The sequence below is a fragment of the Acanthochromis polyacanthus genome, chromosome 19 (assembly GCF_021347895.1).
Source record: "Acanthochromis polyacanthus isolate Apoly-LR-REF ecotype Palm Island chromosome 19, KAUST_Apoly_ChrSc, whole genome shotgun sequence".
Taxonomy (NCBI): Eukaryota; Metazoa; Chordata; class Actinopteri; family Pomacentridae; genus Acanthochromis; species Acanthochromis polyacanthus.
The window spans coordinates 12,727,587-12,754,684 of NC_067131.1; the positions used below are offsets into that span (position 1 = coordinate 12,727,587).

General features: G+C 38.5%; 2 protein-coding genes across 3 annotated transcripts; one reads left to right on the forward strand and one right to left on the reverse strand.

The window, feature by feature from the left end:
• Positions 1–25,264, reverse strand: pth3r (parathyroid hormone 3 receptor). 2 transcript variants are annotated; one of them, XM_051939638.1, is made up of 13 exons: positions 25,156–25,264; positions 8,613–8,718; positions 7,070–7,180; positions 6,788–6,912; positions 6,367–6,461; positions 6,120–6,264; positions 4,195–4,348; positions 4,055–4,115; positions 3,902–3,968; positions 2,756–2,850; positions 2,529–2,670; positions 2,394–2,435; positions 1–2,303 (listed from the first exon to the last, which is right to left on the reverse strand). In XM_051939638.1, the coding sequence occupies exons 2-13, from the start codon at positions 8,626–8,628 to the stop codon at positions 1,836–1,838; spliced, it is 1,521 nt and encodes a 506-aa protein (XP_051795598.1). In that variant the 5' UTR covers positions 8,629–8,718; positions 25,156–25,264; the 3' UTR covers positions 1–1,835. The 2 variants fall into 2 exon arrangements, with proteins under 2 accessions (XP_051795598.1, XP_022056120.2); XM_022200428.2 differs by lacking the exon at positions 25,156–25,264 and adding an exon at positions 17,906–18,022.
• On the forward strand, positions 17,671–26,950 carry LOC110955432 (translational activator of cytochrome c oxidase 1). The gene is made up of 6 exons (XM_022200429.2): positions 17,671–17,760; positions 17,915–18,200; positions 18,297–18,403; positions 19,395–19,528; positions 25,166–25,328; positions 26,304–26,950. Exons 1-6 carry the CDS (start codon positions 17,686–17,688, stop codon positions 26,511–26,513), a joined length of 975 nt encoding a protein of 324 aa, XP_022056121.2. The 5' UTR covers positions 17,671–17,685; the 3' UTR covers positions 26,514–26,950.
• Positions 26,951–27,098: the final 148 nt, after the last annotated feature.

A 27,098-nucleotide genomic window follows, 5' to 3' on the forward strand; every position in this document is an offset into this window, starting at 1 on the left:
TTCAGTTTGAAGTTGAGTTTATTTGACACATGAAGACAAAACATTCATTAAATTACCATCATTATTTTTACACTGTACATTTCATAGAAACACAGACCAAGCGCCTTTTTTTTTCTGGGCTCCTAAATAATCCTAAAATATTTACAGGTACAGTTTCTCTGTGTGTCTATCGTGTGAATACTGGCGTCTTGTGCTGCCGGTTTGTCGCTCAGCCTCGAGGTCTACAAACAGCTCAGGTGCCTCCATCTCCGAGCCGACGCCTGAGGGGAGGGTGTGAAATTCTGGACGCTGTCGTGATGGCATTCAGGGCAGAGGTTACACGGAGGAAGGAGCTGGGTTTGGCCTGCAAGGGGCAAAAGGTTTGTGCGTCTCGCCCTCAGGGTGCTGTCAGAGTGATAAATAGGAGCGAGTAGACAACACAGCAACACAGCAACAACTAATGTGCAGATTCATCTAGACGGCACGTCTAGATACTACGGACTCTTTAACATGATCAAACTACGACATGAGGATTGTGAAAGTATCGAACATTTTGTCTGTTATAAATATAAAACAAATAAGTGGAAACAGGGCGTTGTAGGAAGTGCTCTTTGAAATACAGAGGTCAGCCAGCCGGTGGAGCCCGGAAAATTCAACACAGGAAGGACAAGAAAAACACTATTTACACATCCAGGTCTGTCCTCTGACTTCACCGGATTCTCTTCACAGAATATTTAGGGAATGATCTATTTACATTTCTTTCACAGCAACTAAAAATTAAACTAAAGCACATTAGAATGACATCCACAAGAAACTCACATGAAAATTGCTTCCACAACTTGAGAGTTAAACAAAGTCCATGAGTTATGTATGACTAAACTGTACAGCGGCTACTAACAGCTGTAGAGAGTTTGTCGACTGATCGATTAGTTTGATCAATAAAATGTCAGATAATGGTGAGAAATGTTAAGGAGTGTTCCCCAAAGCTTAACCCTGTTGTCCTTGTTTACGGGCATCAAAAAATATTGTTTCCTGATCTGAAAAAAATCCAGAAATTCAGCAAAAAAATTCCCCAAATTTCTGAAAATCTGCAAAACCTTCAGGAAGAAAATTCCCATAATTTCTTAAAAGTTTCTCTTAAAAGTTTCATTTTTTTAAAAAATCCCCGAAATTTGGCAAGAAAATTCTAATAAATATTTTCAAAAAATGAGTAAAAATCTTCCCAAAAAAAATCCCCAAAATATCTAAAGTGATTACATATATATCAGTAAAACTTCTAATATTTTCTTTAAGAACATTCATAAAAAAATCAACCAAAATCCAGCAAAGTTTGCATTTTGGTTGATTTTTTTGTGAATTTCCACCAAAAAAATGGTCAAAAATTAAAAAAAAATGTTGAAAATGTGAACATCAGAAGTTTCCCTGTGAAATTTTTTTTCTTCACATTTTCAAACTTTAAAGCGGCCAATTTTGACCCGCAGGACGACACAAGGGTTGAGATGACCTCCTCAAATGTCTTGTTTTGTCCACAACCCAAAGACATTCTGTTTACTGTCATAGAGGACAGAAAACACAACATGTAAGAAGATGCAATCAGAGAATTTGGACTCTTTTACCCTGCAAACCAACTAATCAAAATAATAGAAGATTAATTTAACAGTTGAAAACTAACTGAGTAATGGTCACAGCTCTTCTAAGCATACAGTCATGAGTGTGCTTCTGTGTGCTCTAATGAGTAAAGGTGTTCAGTGTTGACAAAACATTTCACCACAAAGCGTCTCACCACAAGCTCCTCTCAGCAGACACTCTCCAGATCTCGCTTATGCAACATGATCCTTCTTAACAGCAACAATCCGTCACAAGATGGTCTCCAGCTCTTTCACAGATAAGGAGTTGTCTGGGTCTTCTCCTGCATGACTTTTACACGCATCGTTTCCTCTGGCGGCTCTGGCATGTCTGGCAAAAACCCCAGACTCAGCCCCCCCTGCTTTCCACAGAGCCAGTTCCTGTCCTGGGGTGTCGGTGTCACCGGCAGCGGGTCCACGCAGGCCGCTGTACTGGTGGGGGGAGGCTGGGAAAGCGTGGCGCGGCGCTCTGACCCCTGACCCCATAGCAGCAGCTCCAGCTGAGCCCACCGCTCCCCTGGTGAAGGACAGAGCTCTGGGACGGGCGGCGGATAAACTGACACTGTGGGTGGTGGTGTGGGACATCATGCCGCCGTAGTAACAGCTGCCTCCACCGCCGCTGCTGGTCATCCTGGCTTTCTGCTTCAGGTCCTGCACCAGGTTGCGTCTTAACCAAGCCTTCTTTACCTCCGCCTGCACCTGAGAACAAGAAGAAGAGGTGGAAATCTTTTTGAACAGGACAAAAACATGTTTGAGCTAATTCTTCAAAATAGATTGCAGATTTATTACCTCCCCATTGCAGAAACAGTAGATAAATGCCACAAAAAAACCCTGGAAAAACAAAACCGAGAGTTTGGAAGAGTTTTTAATACATTGCAGGAGCTCTGATAGCTCATAATAATGTGTTCATGAATGCTTTCTGACCTGTGAAGAGTTGAAGAACATCTCATAATGCATCTGCACCTGCCACAGCAGCCCAGAGACCTCAGTGTAGGGAAGAGCCATGAACACCATGTAGTGGACTCCAAACAAAGGCATGAGGACTAACGTGGACTTGAGCAGCTTCCTGCAGAGCGAAACAAACAGTGAATATTCATGTGGAGTCAGAGAAACAGTCTTTTCACTTTATTGAGGGTGAAATGGGCAGTTACCTGTACTGCTGCCGGGGGTCCAGTTTCCCAGTGTTGGTTTCCCACAGTTTAGAGGCCAGAACACGAATTATGTTAATGAAAAGGAGGAAATTTACCTGCAGGGGCAGAAGCATAAAGTTAATATTTTACACTCAAACTAAGTGTCAAATGTTCCACTGAATTCCAAACCCACTGAAGAGCATAAAAGGCATGCTGTCTTGAAGAAAACATCGCCAAAATAACCACTTAAAAGCTGCAAACACAGAAGAAAATCCTCAGATTTTCATTTTTCAGATGAATTATACTTTAATCATGTGTAGTATACAGTTTCATCAACCAAAGCTAAGCTTAAAAATGTGATTTCCCATCAGAATTATGTTAATGTTCATGGCTAGTTTCAATTTTTGCCAAAAAAGTTGTCTCCATTTGTAGGAGCCATGAATTAATTGCTGCTTTATTATATTAATAGTTGTTTGTGTTTGTTTGGTTACGGTACTATTTTTGCTATAATGTTGAATAGACTGATAGTGGGTCACATGCATATGGGCGGGGAAAATTAAGTGAACATAGTCCCCTGTTCACCTGTCTTGACTTTGTTCATTGTTTTTTTGTTGACCGCTATTTTTCTTCGATCGCCTTGGTTACTTTGATTGTGACTTTGTTCACATTATCATGAGTTCACTATCATTTTTCTTGAACAAATGCTTACATTTATTCTTTGGAAATCTCAGAAGCCTCAGTCTCTCAGCGACTCTTGTTCATTGAAGTCGCTACAACATAATTTAGATTCAGAAAGAGCGAATAAAAACTCCACGCTGCTCAGCATAAGCAAGAAGTCTGGGAAAATTTCAGCTGAACTGCAGGCAGTGTCTACACAAAACAGATAGGAAGTAGGTCTGGAAACAAATTAAAAATGTAAGAACTTAAAACTTTTTTTATGATTTCTGTCAATATGACTTTGTTATTCTGCACAAAACTAATTTCTGAGTGCTCTTTACTTCTTGTCATGGTTGAGCTGTTTTCATAGAGGAGCAATTCTTTATATTAATACTTTATTGAAGTGAAAAATGAACCCACAATGAATATGTGACAGGAGTCAAAAACACGCAGAGGCTGGCTGGAGTTCAGAGGGTTCATGACATTAAAATTTTGATTTGTTTCTCTTACAACAATGGCTGCCAGGATGGGAACTTGATAAATCCACTTCAGATTTCCAGCACTGATGTCCCAACATCTGCAAACAGCCATAAGACAGCTCAAGTGAGCCCTTTTGAAACAACCGTCATGTATATAGGAACATAAACAGATCATAAGACTCACTGAGTGTCTGCTAGTGAAGCTCGTGCGCTGACCCAGATGGACACAAACACCGCTGGAACTCCTAAACATGAACAGAGATAAGAAAATGAAACCGACCATCTGTAGGTCCACCACAACGTAGCGGCTCCGGTGCTGCTTACCCCAGCCGATGATGGTCAGGGCCCACAAATAGTTCTTATCAGACAGGAAGGCCATGAAGATGAGGCTGTGGAGGTACAAACCCTCCACCAGGATCCAGTAGTGATTAGTTGCCAGGAAGTACAGGAACAGAGTAACCGCCACTTTGCAACCAGCCTGTTGACGCAAAACGGCAGTCAGAGGAAACAACCAGAGAACAAACAACTACAGATGAAAGGCGGACAACATATGTGTAAAAAATTTATGCATCATCTATACACCATTTAATCCTCATTGGGGTCATTGGGGGCAGGAGTCTATTGTGAACCGGGGATCTTCTAACGCAAAGCAAAGTGTTAACCACCGTGTAGCCACATGTAAATGTACTGTGATTTCCGGACTATAAGCGGCTACATTTTTCTCACGCTATGGACCCTGCGGCTTACACACAGATGTGGCTCATGTATAGATTTTTACGTGCGAGCTTCATGCCATCATTAAGTTTAGCCTCGTCACATCAGACCAATACAGACACTGTTCGAAATAAATCAAACACACACTAAATTCTTCAGATCAATCATTCTGCACTTCATGCACACACCCTCATCATGGAAAACACGAAGAAATGTATGATACAGCTGTTGCAGGCCAAGCCTGCCCTCCTTTAATCTGGGCACGTTACGGTGTGTGTGTGTGTGAGAGAGGATGTGCGTGTGTGAGTGTGACGTGAGGAGGAGCACTGCAGCTGTGTGTGTGTGTGTGTGTGTTGCAGAAACGAGTGTGGAAACGGAGGCAGAGCGAAATGCACCACGATGATATACAATATAATACAATAAAAAACTCAAAGATAAGTTTTAGCGCTACCCGAGGCTGCCCAACCACGGTTCGCGGCTGGCAGAATCAGGTCGGTAACACGGCTTTTAAGTTAAAGGCAATTGATCTGCCTGTCGAAGAATGAAATAGAGCTGCTGCCTGTTAACTTGGCATCAATGAATCAACGGTGAGACGTTGGAGTTGGCAGCGTGAACTGACTCAATGTGTTTCACTGCCGTGTTGCAGGCACTGTTTGGAAAAAAAAGTATGTATTTAATCACAAGTTAAATAAAATCTTTCTGTGTAAATATCTCATGCTACAATGTGGACACCTGCGGCTTATATATGTACAAAACTTTTTTCTTTTTAAATTTAGTGGGTGCGGCTTATATTCAGGTGCGTTCAATAGTCCGGAAATTACGGTATATATATATTATCCAAAAAAACTGACTAGAGGAAATGCTTTGTCATTTTGGGACACATATTCTAAGATGTTTTTGCAGAGATTCAGACAAGAAGATTGATACTAATCACCCGCCTGTTGAGCAAATAGAATTAGCTTAGCTTAGCATAAACACTGGAAACAGAAGGAAACCGTTAGCCTCACTTGATCATACAGTGAACGGGAGACAAAATCTGCCTACCAGAGCCACTAAAGTTAATCAGTACCACTTTATATTTCATTTGGCTCCAAATAATGTGACATTATGCCATTGTACAGGTGTGAAAGCAGTTATTTGGCAACCAGTGGTGATTCCTGCAGCCATTATGCTCTGTTTTTTGGTATAGATCAAGGAAATGAGATAGAATGTGCTAATTTGTGGATGCTAGGTGGATGTTCTGGCCTCCACCTGAACCCACCTTGGTGTTAACCCTGTTTATTTTTGTATGCTAAGCTAGGCTAATGTGCATCTATCTCTAGCTTCATGATCATAATGCCTATATGTAGGATCTACAAGATGGACAAGGTGTATTTTATGTTTCATTTCACACATAACATACAACTAAATGAGCATGTATGCACTGAATCCTGGTCCACTATTCGTAACTATTGCTATAAAACATTATAAAAAGTCAAATAAAACTTTGGACAAATGGTGATGAATATGGAAAAGACATATATTTTATTATTTACCATATGGGGCTTCTCTGCTGTGAACTCAGTTCTGTCATCAGATATGGAGTAGAGCACGGCATCCTTCACAAAAATGCTGACCGCTCGACATATGAAGGAGGTGAAGAGGTGAACGTGGATGTAGTTGCGAGTGCAGTGGAGCCGTCTGTTTGAGAGGCAGAGAGATGGGATGGTTTTAAATGCATTACTAAGTATCTCAAAAGCATTTTAAAGTAGAGCTTTGGATGGAAGTTTCGAGGTTTCATACTTTAAATAGCAGAGGATGGAGACAGCCACCAGCAGAGATGCGAGAGAAATGGAGTAGCCGATAGTGTACATGAGGTGGAGTCGCTCAAACACTTTCTGGAACAAAAAAAAAAACACTCTTTAGTGTGTAGATGCAAAGAAATGCACCAGATCGAGTGAAAGTGAATAAAGGAGGTAAAATGAAGTGCATCAATTTTTTTGTAAACATCAGGAAATGAACATGTTTTATGGGTGAAACACTTCCTTGCATTTGAAGAGAATTTCAATACTTCAGCTGCTGAGAAAGAGCTCCTGTTGAAAAGGCATCTACAAAGTGCAATTCTTCCCTGTTTTAATGACAATATACACTCAAACACACATTCAACCAGCCACAGGTCCCACACAGACTGTATACACAACCAGATGAATGTCCATGAACACACCTCCTCGTGGCTTCTGTGGTTGGAGCTCAGATATCTGGTGCACTCGGTGTAGTTTGCCCAGGTGCGGTTGATGCTGGGAACCAGCTCCCAGTTCCCTGAAGCATCACACTGGCGGTAGGCTCGTCCTGTTCCACAAAACAACACAGTCTGTGATACGACATAAATGACAGTAAAGCCATTGCTGGTCAAATACGGCTTTATTGAGTCATCTACTGGTAGAAACTACATACAGATCACACATCAGGATTGTTTCTGTGTGTTATCGTCTCTGAGCTCTCCTACCTCTGTGGTTGAAGTCGTAGATGTACTCTGGACACTGAATTGATACCAGCTGACCGGCTTTGCTCCGCGGCCAGCAGATGATCCCGTCCCACTCTGGGACACAGTCACCTTCTTCAGACAGAAATGATACATAATAATAATTATGATTATTTTGTTTGTAAGTGCCCTTCTTGACACCCAAAGTCGCTTGACAGGAAAAGCAAACACAACAGAACAGATAAAAACCATACGTACATAAAGATATAAACCATACATAAAGAAAGAGACAATTAGAGACAAACAGCCTTGAACAGATGAGCTTTGAGTCCTGATCTGAAGAGAGGCAGAGAGTGAATATTTCAGATGTCTGGTGGGAGTGAGTTCAAAATGGGAAACGACTAAAAGAATAGTTTGTAAAAATTTGAATAGTTCATTTTTCAGAAGTTTGGGCACCAAACATGCTGGAAAATAACAAAAAATCACAATCTCATACAAATAGTAATATTAAACAGTAGTATTTTCTTGCCTTGCCGTAACTTGTATTTTTTAGTTTTTTAATATTTAAGGGAGGAAATTTACACGCGTAGAAACAAAGGCATTATCTAAATATATATCGAAAATAATAATTATAGTGGTTCCCCATTAATTGTGTCTAATGTTAGAAATATATTTACAATATTTAACTCGAATTCAACAGCTTCATCTTTTAATTAAAAGCAAGACATTTTTGAAATTGCGGTAAATTTGTGAACATATATATTTTTTTAATTTAAATGTAAAATAATTACATTTCAATAAATGGAAACCAGAGTCTCTGTGTGTTTTTTGCATTTATTCACCTTCATATTGCTGTTGTTTACAGTGCACTAATACTGTATTTATTCTTTTTCATGTCCATCCTTGTACATATTATTATTATTATTATTATTATGCATGTGTTTCTTCTGTAAAAACTGCTGCTGCTGTAACTGTGTAAATTTCCCCTGGCGTGGGGAGCAATAAAGGATTATCTTTTCTTATCTTGACATAAAGTTTTGTGTTAGATTTAGAGACCCGCTGTACATTCAACTTTTCCACTTTTGCTTCTCTGCTGAGTGCGTCTGCATCTTATAAAATCTTCCTCCGGCTGCACCGCTGAACAAACTTATCTAACATCAGCTTCTACGTCAGAGTCCAAATTAAAAATGCTCCTCTATTGCGCCGAAATTCAACTGTGTAATCAGACAGATACTGGTCAGCAGGATATTGGACGGGTGTTATATCTGATCCCAAATAAATAATTGATGCAATAAATACTTTTTCTGGTTATATATTTAGATATGCACTCACTGACCTTAGTGGAAATGTAAACGATGTTATTTAACAGTCTCATCTTTTGGAAATTAGAGAATGGACAACATTGCAGCTTCCCAGTGGTGACTTATACCGGAAGAAAAGGTTTGAATTTCATTTTATATAATCCGTCTTTACAGAAATATCTATTATATTTTGGGTTTTGACTGTTTGTTTTAATCATTTTTCCTTGAAGAGGCGTTTATAAAATGATCAGAAGCAGCACACTAACCTGTAATGAGGGCCATTTGTGCCTGGATGCTCCTTTCACACCTGGCATGAGCACCAATCAGAACGTAGATCTGCTCGTCTCGTGTGATGACATCATCTGAGTCTATCTGTAAAAGGCCAATAAGAGCGAAGGATGAAGAGAAAGTAAGAAAAGCAGGCAATGCTGTCATTTTAATACACTAACTTTGTTGTCATTTAGATAGAACACAACAGAAAAAAGGTAGCCTAGCCGCGCTAGACCCATGCTCTGAAGATGCAAGGGTCTAGGCACGCTCGACAGGGAGGGAGGCGGGCTAAAAGGTTGTCTTTCAAATCACTCTGCAGCAATTGGGTAGGTATACAACCAATCAACGCAACGAATAGGCTCCTAGAGCGCCGGAAATCAGAGGATGCGGTAGTTCGGTGAAGCCTTATTTATACAGTCAATGGGTGAAGCTCAAGTATATTACAGACATGTTAACAGATTATTCAGAGTCGGTGCTAATGGAGCTCAACGACTGTCTGTACGCCCGCCTTCTGACTCTACACTTCATGGTGATTGGTCCGGCCAGTTTTAGGAGCATCCAACCTCGAGCCTTATGGAGGGTAACTAGACCCACCCTGGCAGAGAATTAAATTCGTTGCCGTGGGTTGACTAGCGGCTAGGCTAGAAAAAAGGCAGATTTGACAATGAATAAACAATGAACAGGATAAATCATGAAGGCTGAGGTATGAACAATTCAGCTCCTCTTAGCAGCTGCCAACCTTCGATTTCTTAGTGTTTCAAGCTTTCTATTAAGTCTCTCTGAAGTCTTTTTCCAACCATGGTAATCTGTCAACCACAAACACCTCCATGCGCCGCCTTCAGGTGTTGTGAAATAGTTGTGCGAAGGTGCGGTATGTGATGAACCCCCGTCAACCCCTTTTTTGTCCGGCGGTGAGGCTGCCGGTGGCCTCACGTGGATCTTTTCCTCAGGATCTTGGCCATGCAGGTGAGATCTGGTCTACAAAAGCAACCTTGTGTTCTTGGCTTCAGGTCTCACATCAGAGCAGCAAAACCAGCAGCGAGTCAACCAGGAAGTAGAGCTCACAATAGAATAATGGCAAAGAAAGAGGAAAAAACAGCGCAAAAGTTCAGAACAATAATCTTCCTTGACTTCTGCTTTGTCCAACAACCTGTGACCTTTCAGCAGCTCTGGAAATGACAAGTTTTCCTTTACATCACTTTATCTAAATTGGGTTTTGAGGTCCATATTATCCAACACATATGATTTGAAACACTTAATAATCTTGGCGAATATATAAACCTGTTAACCCTCTGAACCCCAGGCAGTTTTTCCATGTTTTTTGCTCCTCTTTTTACTCACTGTGGGCTCCTTTTTCATTGCAATATAAATTCCTTCACCCTCATTAGACAACCATGGCTTGATGTACAGAGAATGTCACATGTTTTTGTTCATTATTGTAAAATTTGAATGTCAGAAATCTTGATAAAGAACAAAACAAAAGTTGAAAAGCTTTGATTATGTATCTTACAAAAATGTTTTAAAATGGAATCCAAGTGTCCACCGGTGTTACCAATACTACAAATTTTATTACGTTATATATGTATTTTATATTTACATTTTTAACTGGTTTCAATACTTGTTTCCTATCTTGTTTGTGTAAAGAGCCTGCAGTTCAGCTGAAAAGTCCCAGAATTTTTGTCACATAAGCATTGGTCACAGCTGAATCTCTAATGACTTCACAGTTGTCCTGATAAGTGCAGAATTTTTTGTATTTTATAGATTCTGGTTAGAGTAGACACATTATTTTTGGCAAAATTTTAAGTGAGACATGCAGAATGAGAGCGATTTTGATGAAATATCACAATTGTAAGCTTAGATTTGGTCACATTAATGACAGAGACAGGCTCTAACGAAAGGTGCATATTTGTCATTTTTTAAAAAGACAACATTCTTTTCAAACCTGTTAGTGAGTTTTAGGGTCACGGAGCCATTTTTTTTTTTTGCAGAACGCCCACTTTTACAGTGTCAGTATATTTAGCAGATGAAGCAGCTGCACTTTTAAGCCAGAGTTTTATTTTCACATCACTTATGTAAAGGATCTGCTGCTCACAGCTGCCTTATTCCAGCTAAAGAAAACTTTCACTCTTGTTAAACAGACTAAATCCCAAATTGAGCAATCCATGTAACTGGACATGTGATAAGTAACATTCTTGGCACTGGTCAGTAAAATAAACTGCCAGGGGGCGAACTGTGTTTCCAATAATGTGGAGTCTGAGCTGCTGTCACATCCTGTGGCGGTTTGTGTTGGGACTCTCAGTTAACTTTAACACGCTGAGCCGCTAAAACAGTTCATTGTTGCTGAATTGTGGACTGTGGACACACTGTGGTTGTGTTGATGATACTCAAAGTGTGCGCTCTATTTACACATTATCTGCAATTAAGTGCAACAAATTCCTTCGACTGATTAAAAATGATTACAGTAAATCAATTAAATACATGCAGACAGCGAGGATTACACACATTCTTCTGTAGCAAAACTATTAATCTCAATCACTCAAGTCTGTTTCAGAAGATTTTCAGGCTGACTGATGAGGAGATGGAAAGTCTGACAACGCACAAGGATTAGGAGACGAAGGGATGAGTCTGGGAGGTAGCTGTGGACGATGTCTGATGCTCTGAGGCGTCAATGAGTGAAAGGTGATTTATTATTTATTTAGCATTTAAAAGGTTAAAAGGTTCGTGAGGAAAAAGGAGGAGGCTGAGGGCTGTTGCGGTGGATTTTTACAGGTGTTTGTCTCAGTCAGGGAGAAGCCTCATGTGCATCCCAGTGATCCTCTAATTAGCCATTAATGGGATTAGCAATAACTACACATTTTAAAAATGAAATATTATTGTTGTGTTAATAATGTACATTTGAAAATAATGTAAATAATGGCTTGACAGGACTCTCTCCATCTCTCTATGCTATTTTGACTGTAATTTATTTGCCCAAAAAAGACAATCTACACAATAATCAGAGATGAATCTCACAGGATTAGCTTCAACTCAAAATTTCTATGCTATCACAAAAATGCTGCCATCATGATTACTTTTGGTCATGATTACTGTGTAGTGAAAATCTGAAATCCTGACAGAAAGAGTTATACATCTGTCTTTTTATATGCAAGTGAGTGTGTGCTGCCTTTCAGAATAATGTTCCTTCTGGGATATTTTCCAGGCAAATTCGCAAAAAAAAAACAAACATAAACATATTTTTTGCTAGTTTATTACCAATTATTAGCTTGTTGTCAGATCTTCAAACTAAATCTTATCTAGAACACAGACAATCTGAGTAAACACAAAACACTAAGTGTAAAGGATAATTCAATGTTTTGAATATCAAATGGCCTGAGTGAAAAGATATCACACCTAAAGATACTAAATATGAAAAACTAATTCAATAACAGCTGGATGAGACACACCCAGACTGGAATACTGTCAGCTCTGTTTAATTAAAGCATCACTTCAGACGCTCAGAGTTGCCTAAAAAGTCTCACCATTAGCACACGATGCCAAGACTGAAGGAAAATCCAAATAAGACGAAGAAAAAGGTGACTGAAAAGCATCAGTATAACTGAGCTGAAGTGGAAGTAAGGGAGTCATTTAGTTTTCTGGGTTGGTGATGGCTGTATACTTTGCCCCTGGTACTCTAATTTCAGTGAAACTGCAAAAATTAGGTTTACTGCATCCACATTTCTATATTTTTTTTCTGCTGCTGCTCATCTGCTGTTTTGTTTAAATAGGATTAATTAGAATACCTGAAGTTGAAGTAATGCATTTGAAAGGAATCAAATGCTTTATGTGCATTTCATTTAAAGCTCTGGCATTAATATTGTTTGTTAATTTAATTTGTAAGGCATTTTTGTGTTATCATTTGAAACAACTCTCTCTTATTTTAGTGCAGAAAATGAAATATTCCACAGAATGAGAGACAGTAAAACTGAGAAGACTCAGGACAGTAAATCTTCCCAGAGGTGTCAGACGGCAACGACTCCTCCGGGAGTCACAAAAGATCCAAAGAAAACATCTAAAGAAGGGCGTTTATGACTCTGAACACCGATCAGTGCAGCTCCAATCTCTGGACGTCAAACCCTGAACCAAGGCATTTACAGAAGAGTACATTATGCACCATAAATACTGCATATATTTTATTATTCTGCCCATAGACTATTTGCACTGTTCTTGTATATTCAACATTTGCTACCTCAGTACCTATGAGCACATCCTAATATTTTGCAGCATAAATACTCCACATGCCTTTTTATACAGTTTTTCTGTATTTTGCGCTATTTTTGCAAAAGTAGACTCTTTACATTTATTGTTTACGTTTACTAGATTTATTCTGGAAGTTGTTAAATCAATAAAGATACAGCAAATCAAGAATTTAATTTCACTGATAAGTTTTGCTGCATATGACAATTTGAATTCTTGAAATACCGTATGTTACATACTGGTTTACATTTCCATTCTTGCAATGTGGCTTTCTGCTCCACTGCACTATCACCCCTCATAACTCCTTATAAAAAATCTAAATAACCCTGTATTTTTTATTTATAGCTGTATTTATAAGTGTGTCATCAGCATCTGCACAATTCGACTTTTAAACATGCCGTGCTATTGCCATACATATTAGCAAAACATTCTGCTCTCTTCAACTTGTTTCACTTCTTTAAATGCAGGGGTGGTTTCTTTGTGAGTCCTGTCAGAGTAATGACAGAAAACAGAGTCAAATTCCTTGTACATGCACACAAGCACCCAATAAAGTCGAGTTTTACTGCAGCATCCCAAAGATACTGATCAAATATGGCTTCAAAGGGAGACTGGTGAAGTGCAGGAGATTAAGCTCATCTGAAGCACACCTTGCTGACCTTGAAACCCTTTCGGGGGAATGTGCTATAGACAGATGAGCGGAAAGTTAAACTGTCTGGACGACAGGGGCCCCATCACATCTAAACCAAACACATGATTCCACAGAAAGAACAATATACCTGCAGTCAGGCGTGGAGGTGGTAGTGTAATGTTTTAGGGAGGCATCAATTCGGCTCTCAGACCAAAAAGAAAAAAGAAAAAAGAAAATCCCCAAGGGAAAGCTCGGGCCATCAGTCTTAAAGTTAAAACTGATGCACAGCTGGGATAAGCAGCAAGACAGTGACCTCAGGCATGAGAGGAAGACCATCTGAGTGGCTCCAGAGGAAAAAAAAATAAAGTTTTAGAGTGACCTCACCAAAATCTGGACCTGGACCCGATAAAAATGCTGCAGAGGGACCTGAAGAGAGGAGTTCATGCACTCAAACCCTCCATTGTGGCTGCACTGAAGCAGTTGTGCAAAGAAAAGTGGGACAAAATCCACCAAACTGCTGTCAGAGGCAGATGTCCAGTTATTGGAAGCGTTTGGTTGCAGATGTCGATTTAGATCGCACAACCAGCTAGTAAGTTCAGGCGTGCAATTACTTTTTTTAATAAGTTTCACTTCAGTAACAAATAAATAAATAAAATAGAATAATAGTAATAATACTCATTTGAATCATATTTGTTTTGTTTGTTTGTTTTCTCTTAAATTTGTTTTGAAAATCTGAGACAGGAAGAGGATGAATATTTCTTCACAACAGTGTATATTAAAAACGAAAAATCTGAATTCCTCAGCAGGACTGCTAAGAAAAAGTATCTGTATATCACTTCATTTCCTAAACAAAAAGAAAAGCATGGCACTACTGAGTCTTGCTGGTGAAGAGCTGGCATATTTCCTGCAGCCAGCAATAAATCTATGTCCAAATTTCAAACGATCCAAAGCGGGTCGCAGATACATGAAATTTTCTATATTTGGCCCAAAGTGCAGCAGAATGGAGGTGTTCTTTCTGACTCAGGGTCTTAATAAAGTGTAAGAAGTGATGCTACTCTGTGAAAAGTTTAAATTTAGAACATAAAAATCCATCCTTTGATGGGTTCGCAGTGGACTAAGAGACTGAGAATTTACCAACTGCTGTGCTCACCAGTCTGTCAGCAGAAATGGAAGAAAATTAATACTATTCCAAATGCGTAATGTCTCCTCTGAAAATGTTCACAGCTGTAAAATTAAAAATTTACTTGCGAAAATAAAATCTGCGAAAGTTTTGTTAGAATTTAAGCAAATTATGTTTACTTGAACAGCAAAAAGTAAAAGTAAAACAGAAAAAAAATCGGCTTTGCTCCTTGACTTTACCTAGATTCTGTTTCTCAACTAATTAATTTAAAGTTATTAAACTCATCCAATAAATAAAGCACTCAGAAACGCAATAATATAAATATATAAGATAAATACAATAACACTTACCAGTGCAGTAACTGTTATTACACTGTGGAAAACAGCCAAAACACTAATTCCCTGTGCAGACAACATGATGTCTTTTCGACTGTCCACTTAAACAGAACAACGCTCAACGTTCTCAGATCATTTTGTCTTCCTCTGGTTGTGTTGAAGGAACTTGTGTCCCAAATTGAAGCTTTGTTCTTCTCTGGTGTTCCATCAGTGCTTCTTCTGTGCTTTTTTTTTTTTTATCAGTCAGTAAGAACTTTCTTTGAGGATCTTCTTGAGCTTCAGGGCCTCTTAAGATCCAGAAATGATGCTTTGAAAATGTTTGCTTTTTTCCAGTTTTCTGCTTGAAGCTCGGTGGTCATTCCCAATCAGGTCTGAGAGAACATGCAGCCGTCAGTGTGGAGGAAAGAGAGGAGCCCCGTGGAGAAAACCTCCTCTTTTTACAGCTCCAGAGGCTGTTGGGTTGAGATGGGTTGGCTTTGATTGGTTGTGACTTCCATTCATTTAACTCTTTGTGCTCCTCTGCTGTGGTCATCTGTCTCTGCTCCACCGTCCTGTTTGTGCATCTGTCTGTTGTTTTTTGCACTTGTCTGCTTTAACCCAGTTTCTCCAAACTCACGGATTTTACTATCCCTTTGATAATTATGTCCATATTGAGTCCACACGTGTTCTTCAGGAATCCAGTACATACAGAATGTTTTTGAAGAACACATGTGGACTCAATATGGACTACAGAGCGGGTCATCGGCCTATTATTAAACCTCGTCATCGTAAATAGAGGCACTATGATTTAATACTTCTTCCAGAGCAGGACAACAACATTTCTCCTCCAATTCCCACGCTGGGACATTTTATAGAACAGTGATACAGACCAGACTCACCATGAATACTCTTTCTGCCTATTAGATGTATAAGATGGACTAGATAGAATCTGTAGCGCTAACCTCCTTGACACTGCAAGATGTAACAAATTACATGGGAAACATAAACAATATTTGGGCTTGCATTGTTGTTATTTTTGAACCATTTCCAGTTACACTTGTTGTTTTGTGTGGTCTGTTCCTAGTCTATTCGGAGCTTGACTAGAGAGGAGTCCTCAAAGAGATTCCAGGTTCTCATGGTTTAGGATTAATTACACAATTCCTCATTTAATACATCCTGAGCTGGAAAAGGGAAACTATAGAAGAACATGCCTGAGATAAATACATGTATATAAAACAAAAAAAGAAAATCTGCACAGAAAAAATATTTATTAGACGATAAGCTTGGCTGCATTTTCTGATTATTTACCAGAGGTAACAACTGCCTAAAAAAGGAATTTCATTCTAATTTTTTTCAATTTCTAGTTTTCTTTTAAATGATTTTTTAAAACTAATACAACAGTTTTCTATCACTGTTTTTGCACAGACCGGAAACAAGTTACCACTAAGTTATTTTGGCAGTGAAGTTGAAAACTGCAGGTATAAATTTGTCAATGGCCACGTATTTCTCTTCATTCACTATGTAAGTGTTACTTTTAACTGTTTTGCTATGCGAGAAAAACTGTTATGGCTTGTTCAGCGTCATCGTGGGTGTAGTTAAGCCCAGAATGTAGTGACAGTGTCTCAGTAAAACAGTGACAGTGAAAAGTTTTCATGGAATATTTGGACACATGGATACAAATGGTGCTACTGAAACGGATAATTCACCAAAAGGAAACTAGCAGAGCTGCCTTAAAGAAAGATCCAAGTCCCTATCAAAACTTGAAAATTTTAGTATTGTAGGTTGCAAGCCTGGACGTGATTGTTATTGTTTCCTGTACCGAAGGAGAGTTTGAAAATTGCAACAAATAGATAGCAGAACGAGATTATACAGGACAAACAACATAGTACAAACAGCAGCACTTTAAGCTGTGTGAAGTGATTTAGGGAAGGATTTTGTCACATTTCTGCCCCAGTATTTGTCCCAAAACATCCCAGTTTAACACAAAGTTTGAAGAAGAATGGTGCTATCAGCTGTTTATGACTTTTTCGTCATGTTTAGTAGGTACCTCAAGCATCAGACAGCAACAGGATTCATTTGTGTTTCCAAATTGAGAGAGTGGTGTGCATTTATGCTATGCATTAATTAGTTATGATTCTAAATAATCCTTTCCATAGAGAAAGAACGATCAGGATCTACCAATAGATCACACTGTGTGTTTTTCAGTACCTTAGACAGGTGAGCTGTTACACAAAGTCACAGTTTATCAGCTGAAGTTAAACAGTTTGTTGACTCAGGTTGAGTTTTGAGCTTTCAATTTTTCTGTCTAAGAAATCAGAGCGAAACAGATCTGTTAGCTATTTAGACACTTTAATTAGCTGCTGTTAGTTTTAGATAGTTATTTTATTATGCATTATACTTCACTCTTATCTCTTCAGCACTGTAGTAGGTACGTCTGAAGAATATTAAGGGAAAATTGTCTGAATGGCTCAGTGCTGTCACTTTAATGGCATAATGAAGCCAACAAAATTTAATTTTCAGTGTCTCAAAAGTGCTACGTATTTGCGGTCCACCATAAAAATAATCACAGCCATGATTATAATAACAGTAATTTTAACAATGATAGCAGAAAAATGTTTTGAGTTTTATCCATTTGTGCTCGTTAAATCAATTGAGGGACTCAAAGACTAAATAAACTGAATATATCTAAGAAGTTACTATTTATTAATGAAAATTTAAGACTGTCAAATTTAAATGTCATTTCAAAATAAAATGTTATAAGAGCTTTTATTTTGATGGACCACAATCTGACGTCACCGCAACTAGGAAGCGCCGGTTTCACAAGGACAGTAGCGGCTGCTCTCCTGGCTGTAAGTTAGACAATGTGAAGCTGTTTTATTCCTTTATCTCCTGATAAGACATGATATTTTGTGAAGTTTAGGTCCTCTGACTCACTGTTCAACCCAGTGTTTGTGCGCATGTGCAGTAGAGTGACAGTAACGTGTGTTTACTGACGGTGTGAAGGGCATGGCGGCTCCGGCGCTGCTCCGGTCTTTAAGGACCCTCAGACCCCCAGCTCTGGCCGCAGTCTCCGGCAGACTCCCGGCTCCAGACTCCGTCCTCCCGCCGGCCTCCTGTGCTCCGTCCCCGGTGTGGAGGACTCTTCTGGTCCGCACGCTGCTGCTGAGCGCCGCCTCATGCGCAGGACACAACAAGTGGTCGAAGGTGAAGAACATCAAGGGTCCCAAAGATGAGGCGAGGGGGAAGATGATCATGAAGTTTGGGATGATGATAAGAATAGCTGTGAAAGGTAGGTTTTGTTCAGTTTAGTCACAGTTCGGGTGTTTTTTTTGTGTGTGTGTGTTTTTGTTGTTGACTGATGTTAAGTTGTGGTTGTCATCTGCAGAAGGTGGATCCAACCCAGACCTGAACCTACACTTGGCTCAGATATTGGAGCAGTGCAGGAGCAAGAACATGCCCAAAGCTTCAGTAGATGCTGCAATCAAGAGTGCAGTAAGTTCTCAGCACACAGAAAGATTAATAAATAAACCCCACTGTTCCCTCCGAGTGCCTGGAAATCTACAAAAGGCATGAAGACGGCTTCTCCAAAAACAGTCCCTAATTGATCACCTATCTGTACACCAAACACGTGCACTGATTACTGTATGAGAATAAGGATGGATGCAAAAAAAAATGCAAACTAAAAGAATAACAATAACAAGGCAAAAATAATTAACAACTATCTTATAAAAATACAAAAGATTTGAAAAAGATCTGAAAAGGTATTTTAATTCCCTAAATAAAATACTTTTTCAAATCTTAGCTTTACATGACAGTATGTTTATTCTGGATTTTAATGTTACATGAAGGATATTAACATAATTACATGTGTAAAACAGTGAAATTAACTATAGTATATAACAATGCAGGTAGATATAATGATGAATGATAGAATGGATAGATTACCAGTGCTTACAGATTTATACACTGATGAAAACACATTCATTCCACATTTTTTGTTAAATTTCAATTCTTATACAAGATATCCCTCATTTAACAAACAAATCTATATAAAATTGCAAAGCCAATACTTTTTCTGTTAATTGTCAATAATGGTGTCTAATTTAAGAAATATATTTACTGCATTAAAATTTGAATTTAACTTTTTCATCTGTCAAATTAAAATGAAATGTTTGAATTTTGAATAAATTTGTAAATATGCTTATTGATTTTATTATCTTTTTATGCAACAACAAAATTCTTTAAAAGGGGCTTTACATTTGCAAATTCCTAATGTTATTTGACAATTCAGTAACATTAAAAGTTTTTATATTTTTGTGTATTTCAAAAATACACGAAAAAGTGAAATACAAATGAAAACTTCCTCATTTAACAGATTTTTTTTACAGTATATGTAACATAAATTAAGAATTTGTGTCAGATTTGTGTTGGTATAATATGCTGGACAAAACATCCCTCTTGTGCCTTTTTTGCGGTTCAACAGGAAAAGGCCAAACCAGCGACCCAGCACATGTTCGAGGCTCGGGGGCCTGGTGGGTGTTCGCTGCTCATCGAGGTCCTGACTGACAACAACTCACGCACCCACCAGGAAGTCAAGCGCCTGTTAACCAAGAACGGGTAGGAATATATAAATATAACAGTGGTGGGACGTGATTTAAAAAATCTAATTAATTAGAATATTTGTTATTAATTAATCGCAATTAATCGCATTTTTGTGAAACAGCAATATTTGTCACAATAAGTGAAGTTTTTCAATTCAAATTTTTAGTTGACAACTCAATTGATGAATAGACATATACACACGTGGACAAAATTGTTGGTACCCCTCAGTTAAAGAAGGAAAAACCCACAATTCTCACTGAAATCACTTGAAACTCACAAAAGTAACAATAAATAAAAAATTATTGAAAATTAAATAATCAAAAACAGCCATTACTTTTGAATTGTTGATTAACATAATTATTTAAAAAAACAAACTAATGAAACAGACCTGGACAAAAATGATGGTACCTCTATAAAAGATTGAAAATTATTTGACCAGAGTGACATGATTAACTCAGGTGTGTCATTTAATTGACATCACAGGTGTTTCCAAACTCATAATCAGTCAGTCTGCCTATTTAAAGGGAGACAAGTAGTCACCCTGCTGTTTGGTGAAAAGGTGTGTACCACACTGAACATGGACAACAGAAAGCGAAGGAGAGAATTGTCCCAGGACATCCGAAAAAAAATTATAGACAAACATCTTAAAGGTAAAGGCTATAAGACCATCTCTAAACAGCTTGAAGTTCCTGTGACAACAGTGGCTCATATTATTCAGAAGTTCAAGACCCACGGGACAGTAGCCAACCTCCCTGGACGTGGCCGCAAGAGGAAAATTGATGACAAATTGAAGAGACGGATGGTTCGAATTGTATCCAAAGAGCCCAGAGCAACCTCCAAAGAAATTAAAGGTGAACTCCAAGGCCAAGGTACATCAGTGTCAGATCGCACCATTCGTCGTTGTTTGAGCCAAAGTGGACTTCATGGGAGACGACCAAGGAGGACACCACTGCTGAAAAAAACTCATAAAAAAGCAAGACTGGAATTTGCAAAAATGCATGTTGACAAGCCACAAAGCTTCTGGGAGAATGTCCTTTGGACAGATGAGACCAAACTGGAGCTTTTTGGTAAGGCACATCAACTCTATGTTCATAGACTCAAAAACCAAGCATACGAAGAAAAGAACACTGTCCCTACGGTGAAACATGGAGGAGGCTCAGTAATGTTTTGGGGCTGCTTTGCTACATCTGGCACAGGGTGTCTTGAAAGTGTGCAAGGTACGATGAAATCTGAAGACTATCAAGGCATTCTGGAGAGAAATGTGCTGCCTAGTGTCAGAAAGCTTGGTCTCAGTCGCAGGTCATGGGTCTTCCAACAGGACAACGATCCAAAACACACAGCCAAAAACACCCAAGAATGGCTGAGAGAAAAGCGTTGGACTATTCTAAAGTGGCCTTCTATGAGCCCAGATCTGAATCCCATTGAACATATGTGGAAGGAGCTGAAACATGCCATTTGGAGAAGACACCCATCAAACCTGAGACAACTGGAGCTGTTTGCTCATGAGGAGTGGGCCAAAATACCTGTTGACAGCTGCAGAACGCTCATTGACAAATACAGAAATCGTTTAATTGCAGTGATTGCCTCAAAAGGTTGTGCAACAAAATATTAAGTTATGGGTACCATCATTTTTGTCCAGCCCTATTTCATTAGTTTGTTTTTTTTAAATAATTATGTTAATCAACAATTCAAAAGTGATGGCTGATTTTGATTATTTAATTTTCAATACATTTTTATTTATTGTTACTTTTGTGAGTTTCAAGTGATTTCAGTGAGAATTGTGGGTTTTTCCTTCTTTAACTGAGGGGTACCAACAATTTTGTCCACGTGTGTAGGTGAACCTAAACAACAAAAATGTTTGTTTTATTTAGATGTATCTGTGCATTTTTCTACTAAGTCTACTACATTCACAGATCACTGCAAATTTAAAGCGCAATTATAGCGATTATATTCAACATTTTAAGACTTTTGTAAGCACTTTAAATGTCTTGAAAAGTGGGATGGCTACACCGTTTGCTGGTACCAGGGCTGTAATAGCTAACATATGGTATTTTGACCCAGAGCTTATTTGCATAAAGTTGCTACATTTATGCAAATGCAGTGCGGAAAGGTCTGACATATCGCAAAACATTCGTTAGAGGTCTAAACTGTCCGTCTTTGAACTAAAACGAGGACAGAATCAACAGCTTATTTCTCACCTGAAATGCTTTCAGAAACACTTTTTTTCTGAATAGTTTTTGTAATAAAAGAAAGTTTGCGACCGAGCCGCCATGTTGGTCCGACACATCTGCAGTGTGTCCTTTAGATCTTCTTCGCAACTGCAAAGCGACATTCGGCTTATTACCGCCACCTACTGGGCTGGAGTGTGCATCAGCGTTACCAGTGTGCCAGAAATTAGGAAACTGAGAAAGGTGCAATTAAATTCGTTAATTTTTTAACGCGTTATTTCTTAACATTAAAGTCCCAGCCCTAATATAAACAGTCAAGCCCGAAATTATTCATACCCCTAGCAAATTTTAACTGAGTTACTTTTAAAAGTAAATAAAAGCTGAGAAGTTATTTTGTCCACAATGATGCCTCTTGTACATCATCTCATTATTTTTTGGAAAACACCTGTGTCATTTTCAATCCAAAAAAAAAACTTGCTAGTTAAATAAAAGTAACTTTAAGTCAAAATTAGCAAGGAGTATGAATAATTTCGGGCTCGACTGTAAATTAAGTTCCTAAATAGAGGTTTTCATACAATTTCACCACATTACTGATGCGCTAACCTGCTTGACACTAAAAAAATCTGTGATCCATTTTTGCCACACACTGTAAGGTAACAGATAAAAATTACAAAGCTGTGCTTTTGCCTCCCGCGCTCGAGTAGAGTGGCATCCCAAAAATCTGGCACTTGCGCACAAAGTTGTACACAAATACTAGTGACTCAGTCTGAAGGCAATAACTGAACACATCTGAGCCTCCATAAAGCATCAGAGATATAACTGAGGAAACAAATGAAAGGGTGAGATATTTGTTGATAATCAGGCAAAACAAGATTACACAGTGCTGGAGAGGTTCAAATAGGAAGTGAGTCTTAAAGGGAAATTCAGGTTTCAGATGAGTGACAGTATCACACACAGGTTATATACATATATGTGTACAGGACGACAGAGGGAAAGAATGCACAGAATGTCGAGGTGTGCTGATGATGGAGGTCAGTGCAGCAGCTACTCTGCTGAAGGCGGTAACCACTAGATGTCCCTGTACATACAGTAGATACATGAGATAAGTAATATAGGTCAGCATTGTTGGAAACATATCAATACAATCAGTTAATGAGAAAAACAACAAGAGCAGCCAGCAGTGAGGTCTGTCTGAGCTTGTCCACATGCATTATCTGAAAGTTTGCACAAAGTAACTGAGCTGATTTCAGTCTAGTGCTCGTTTCTGCGTTTTATTTTCCAAAATAGTGTGTTACCCTCTAAACCAGTAGTGTCAAACATGCAGCAAGAGGACCAAAACCAACCCGTGAAACAACTTTGTAAAGTATAGAAATTACAGAGAAGACATTAACTGCAAATTATAATTTGCAAAACTGTAAATTTGAAATAATTTGTAGATTATGACAAGTTGTTTTGATCAGAAAGTAAAATAAGTAAAATACTGTATTGCTCATTGTTCTTTTGCCATTTTGTGTCTCATTTTTGTCGTTTTTTGTCTTTTTTTGTCTGACTTTTATCGTTTGCCTCACGTGTTTGTCGTTTTGTGTTTCCATTTTGTCTCGCTTGTGTTTTTTTGTCTCATTTTTGTCATTTTGTGTTTTGCGTTATGGTTTTGTGTATCGTTTTTGTCATTTTGTTTCACACTCGGGTAATTTTTGATGTCATTTGTTCATTTTTGTCTCTTTGTAACTTTGTCTATTTTTATCTCTTTTTTGTTTTGTCTAATTTTTTGTCATTTTGTTTCTCGCTTTTGTCGTTTTGTGTCTCATTTTTGTAATATTTTGTCTTGCTTTTTTTACTTTTTTTAAGTAAAATACTATATCATTCAGTTCCAGATACTAAAGTTACACGTGACTAAATGTTTCATGCCTTTATAGACACTCTGTGATCTGTAAATTGTAATATGTAAATGATAAACTGAGGCATGATATTGTTAAAATTAATTTTTCTTAAGAAATTTTACTTTGTTCGTAATGGATTGTAAAAAGATTATTCCTTAAATGTGAACATTTTCAGAATTGACTTTTTTGCACTAAAACAAAGGAAACATTTGGAGTTGTGGTTATTTATAAGTTATTATGCTCTGATTTTACTCGTCACTTGAGATCAAATTGGGTTAAATATGGTCCCTGAACTAAAATGAGTCTGACACCCCTGCTCTAAACTCACTCCAGTCATGTTTTTACTCACTGTGGTCTCATTGTTCACAGCATTATAAAGTCCTGGACCTCTATAGAAACAGCTCAACCATGGCTGGAAGTAGAGTGAACTTTGTGTAGCATGATAAAGTTATACTGCCAGAAATCACCAAACAAGAAATATTTCTTCACCCTTTAAGCTTCAGTGTACCGCCGGCGGTACACCTACTAATTTGCATAGGAATTTCAAGAATGTCCGATGGCCGCAAACGCGCTTATACAAACACTATACACCGATGGAAAGCTTAGATTCTCATGAATCCGCCGGTATAAACCACTTTCAGATGCGATTACCACAGCGGGTGAGAAAAACACATTTGTCCGACAAAAACAAATATTCATCCATCCGTTCTCTATACACGGCTTCAACGCACACAGCGCGACTCACATTTCCGGGTTCATTATTATACACAAAAAAAAAGATTCCACAAAAAACGGCCATAATCCAACCTTTTACATCCAGATGACACAAGCCAGGAAACTATTTTGTCCAAAACATGTCCTGAAGTCGGTATAAAATCCCCGAATCGGTCCTTTTCAAGGAAAAGCACCTCGCGATGCCCGTCCAATATTCCCCGTATTTTTCGTAATTTTTTTATTTAAAAATAGAATATTAGCGATTTTTTGTACTGAAAACGGCTGGAATTGACTGAAGCTTAAAGGGTTAAAAGAACCTGAGCTCAGCATGTGCATCATTTTTCCAGGTGTCCACAGATGTTACTAATACTGGGAAGAAATGGAGGATTTACATGTTCTAGTTATTTCAACATTTACATTTTTATTTCTGTTACCACGTTTGTTTCAGGTGTGCTGCGTAAACACTGCCTGCAGTTCAGCCAAAAAGTTCCTAAATTTTTGTCATGTGGATGTGGGTCATAGCTGAAGTACTAATGACTTCTCAGTAGCACCAAGGAGCACAGAATAATTTATTAGTTTACCGAATGCCATTACTGTAAACCCTTTTTGGGAAATTGGTAAACAAGACACGTAGAATAAAGTGATTTTGAGGAAGTATCATGATTTAGTTAAGGTCCTCCAACAGCACAGCATGTCACAGATGAGTAGTTGAAGGACTTTTGAAATTTCACAATTCTTTCTTTGGTCTACGGTTTCAGACTCTGACAAACTGAAACAACAGCATTATTTTTTAACCAACCACTATCTGCAGCTATCTAACTGTAGCCCATTAAGGGACTTTAGAAAGAAAAATAAGAAAATGAAATGAAAAATTGCATACTCATTTTCAGAGGGATGCTGTCAGAAGGAGCCCGCCACAACTTCAGCAGGAGGGGGGTGGTGCTGGTTTCTGGTCAGAACGTCTCCACAGAGAGAGCTCTGGAACTGGCCATCGAAGCCGGAGCTGAAGACGTCCTGGAGACCGAGGATGAGGAGGAGAAGCCGCTACTGCAGGTCAGAGAGAAACAGTTAGCGGAGTGAAATCCTGATAGAAATATGGCCTGAGCCCAAGTGTACTCAGACTCACAGAGATACAGAAATATTTTCATTTTTATTTAAATTAATAGAGTACCGGCACCGGCCTTTTCATCTACTAATGGGCTGACCAACTGGAGAAACCTGCGATCCTGATAAAATGCAAAGCAACATTTTAAATCTAGTGGTACATATTTTTTTGTCCACTAACCCAAAATTTCCATGTAAAGTTATTAGAATCCTGCTATTATTTCCAAAGCATCATTTTATTTATTTCCCTTATTTTTCTGAACAGTCTTTATAGTCAGAAATGTTTCGAATATTCTGCCCCTTCAGTTAAGTAAATTAAAACACCTCAGTATAAAGCAGCCCAGTACAGCCCCACCTTCATCTACAGCCTTATAATAAACACTTCCATTTACTCATTTAATACAGTCTGCTGAGTGTATTTTCTACGGCACGTCAATATTAGAAAGGGTCTCAAAGAAAAAAAAAAGAAAGGGTCTCATAAATAGTTCTACATTAAAAAAAAACAACCTTTTTGCACAAGTTTCTAAAAACAGATTGTATCGCTTTGCCTGTCATCACCATTGACCCAAAATTATTATTTATAGATTACTGATTGGTTAATTTAACTACAACACTGCACACTGATAGGGATAGCTGGAAACTTACTGATTCATGTTACAAAGTCTAAAAGATATGCATTTTTTCAGGCATAATTTTGTTATCAGGCTCTACTCAGTTATTTTTTTAAGTAATCACTAAGACATCACTAAGAAGAGCGGCATTTCAATCCCCTTTATAATTACCTCAGAGAATTAAACTCTGCATGACCATTTTCTCAGAGTTAGGTCCTAAAATGCAATTAATAAACTGGCCTATTAACCATCAATCTACAATAATTAGCTCATACCGTTTAACTGACATGTCGATCTCCTTCTCAATCTTCAGTTTATTTGTGATATGACGGAGCTGCATAAGGTTCGGGTCTCACTGGAAAAGCTGGGGATGCAGATTTCATCGGCTGGGCTGGAGTTCGTTCCCCATAACCACTCGTCTCTGGACCAGGAGCAGCTGGACGCTGCGTCGACTCTAATAGAAGCTCTCACTGACTATCCAGATGTAGTTCGAGTGTGGGACAACATCCAGGCTCACAGCTGAGTCCAGTTTCTGGACGGGACACTTGGTGGCCGCATCTGGAATATTTGATTTCACAGACGAAGGATTTGTACATCAGTGGGTGCTGAAACTACTGCATGCCATCAAAAAGAACAGACACTACCAGTATGAACATATGAGTGTGTTGGCCATTTTGATGCTGTCTGCAGAGGTTCAGTAGCAGCTGGACTGGGATTCACTGTCAGCACCTCAACTTCAGGATATCAGAAAAGAAGTTTTTACAGGCATGCTTCTCCTGAGTGAAATAAATCTGCTGTACAAAGACAATATGTCAAGTATGTCTTTAAAAGATGTTTAAAACGTGTTCAAAGGTCCCTTTTCACCGAAAAACACCACTGAAAATGTTCTATCAATGTGAAGCTATGGGTTTAGGACAGAAGCAATCATCATGTGCTAATAAAGAACTATTTAAAATGCAATTTCAGACCCACAACAGACTTTCAAATACGATATGATTATTTGTACCTGATGTGTGTTCACATATTCTGTTAAAACTGCACACAGCTCTTCTCTGTCATAATCAAAAATATAAAAATCTGCCAGTATTTTCTCAGTGTAGGTGCACTG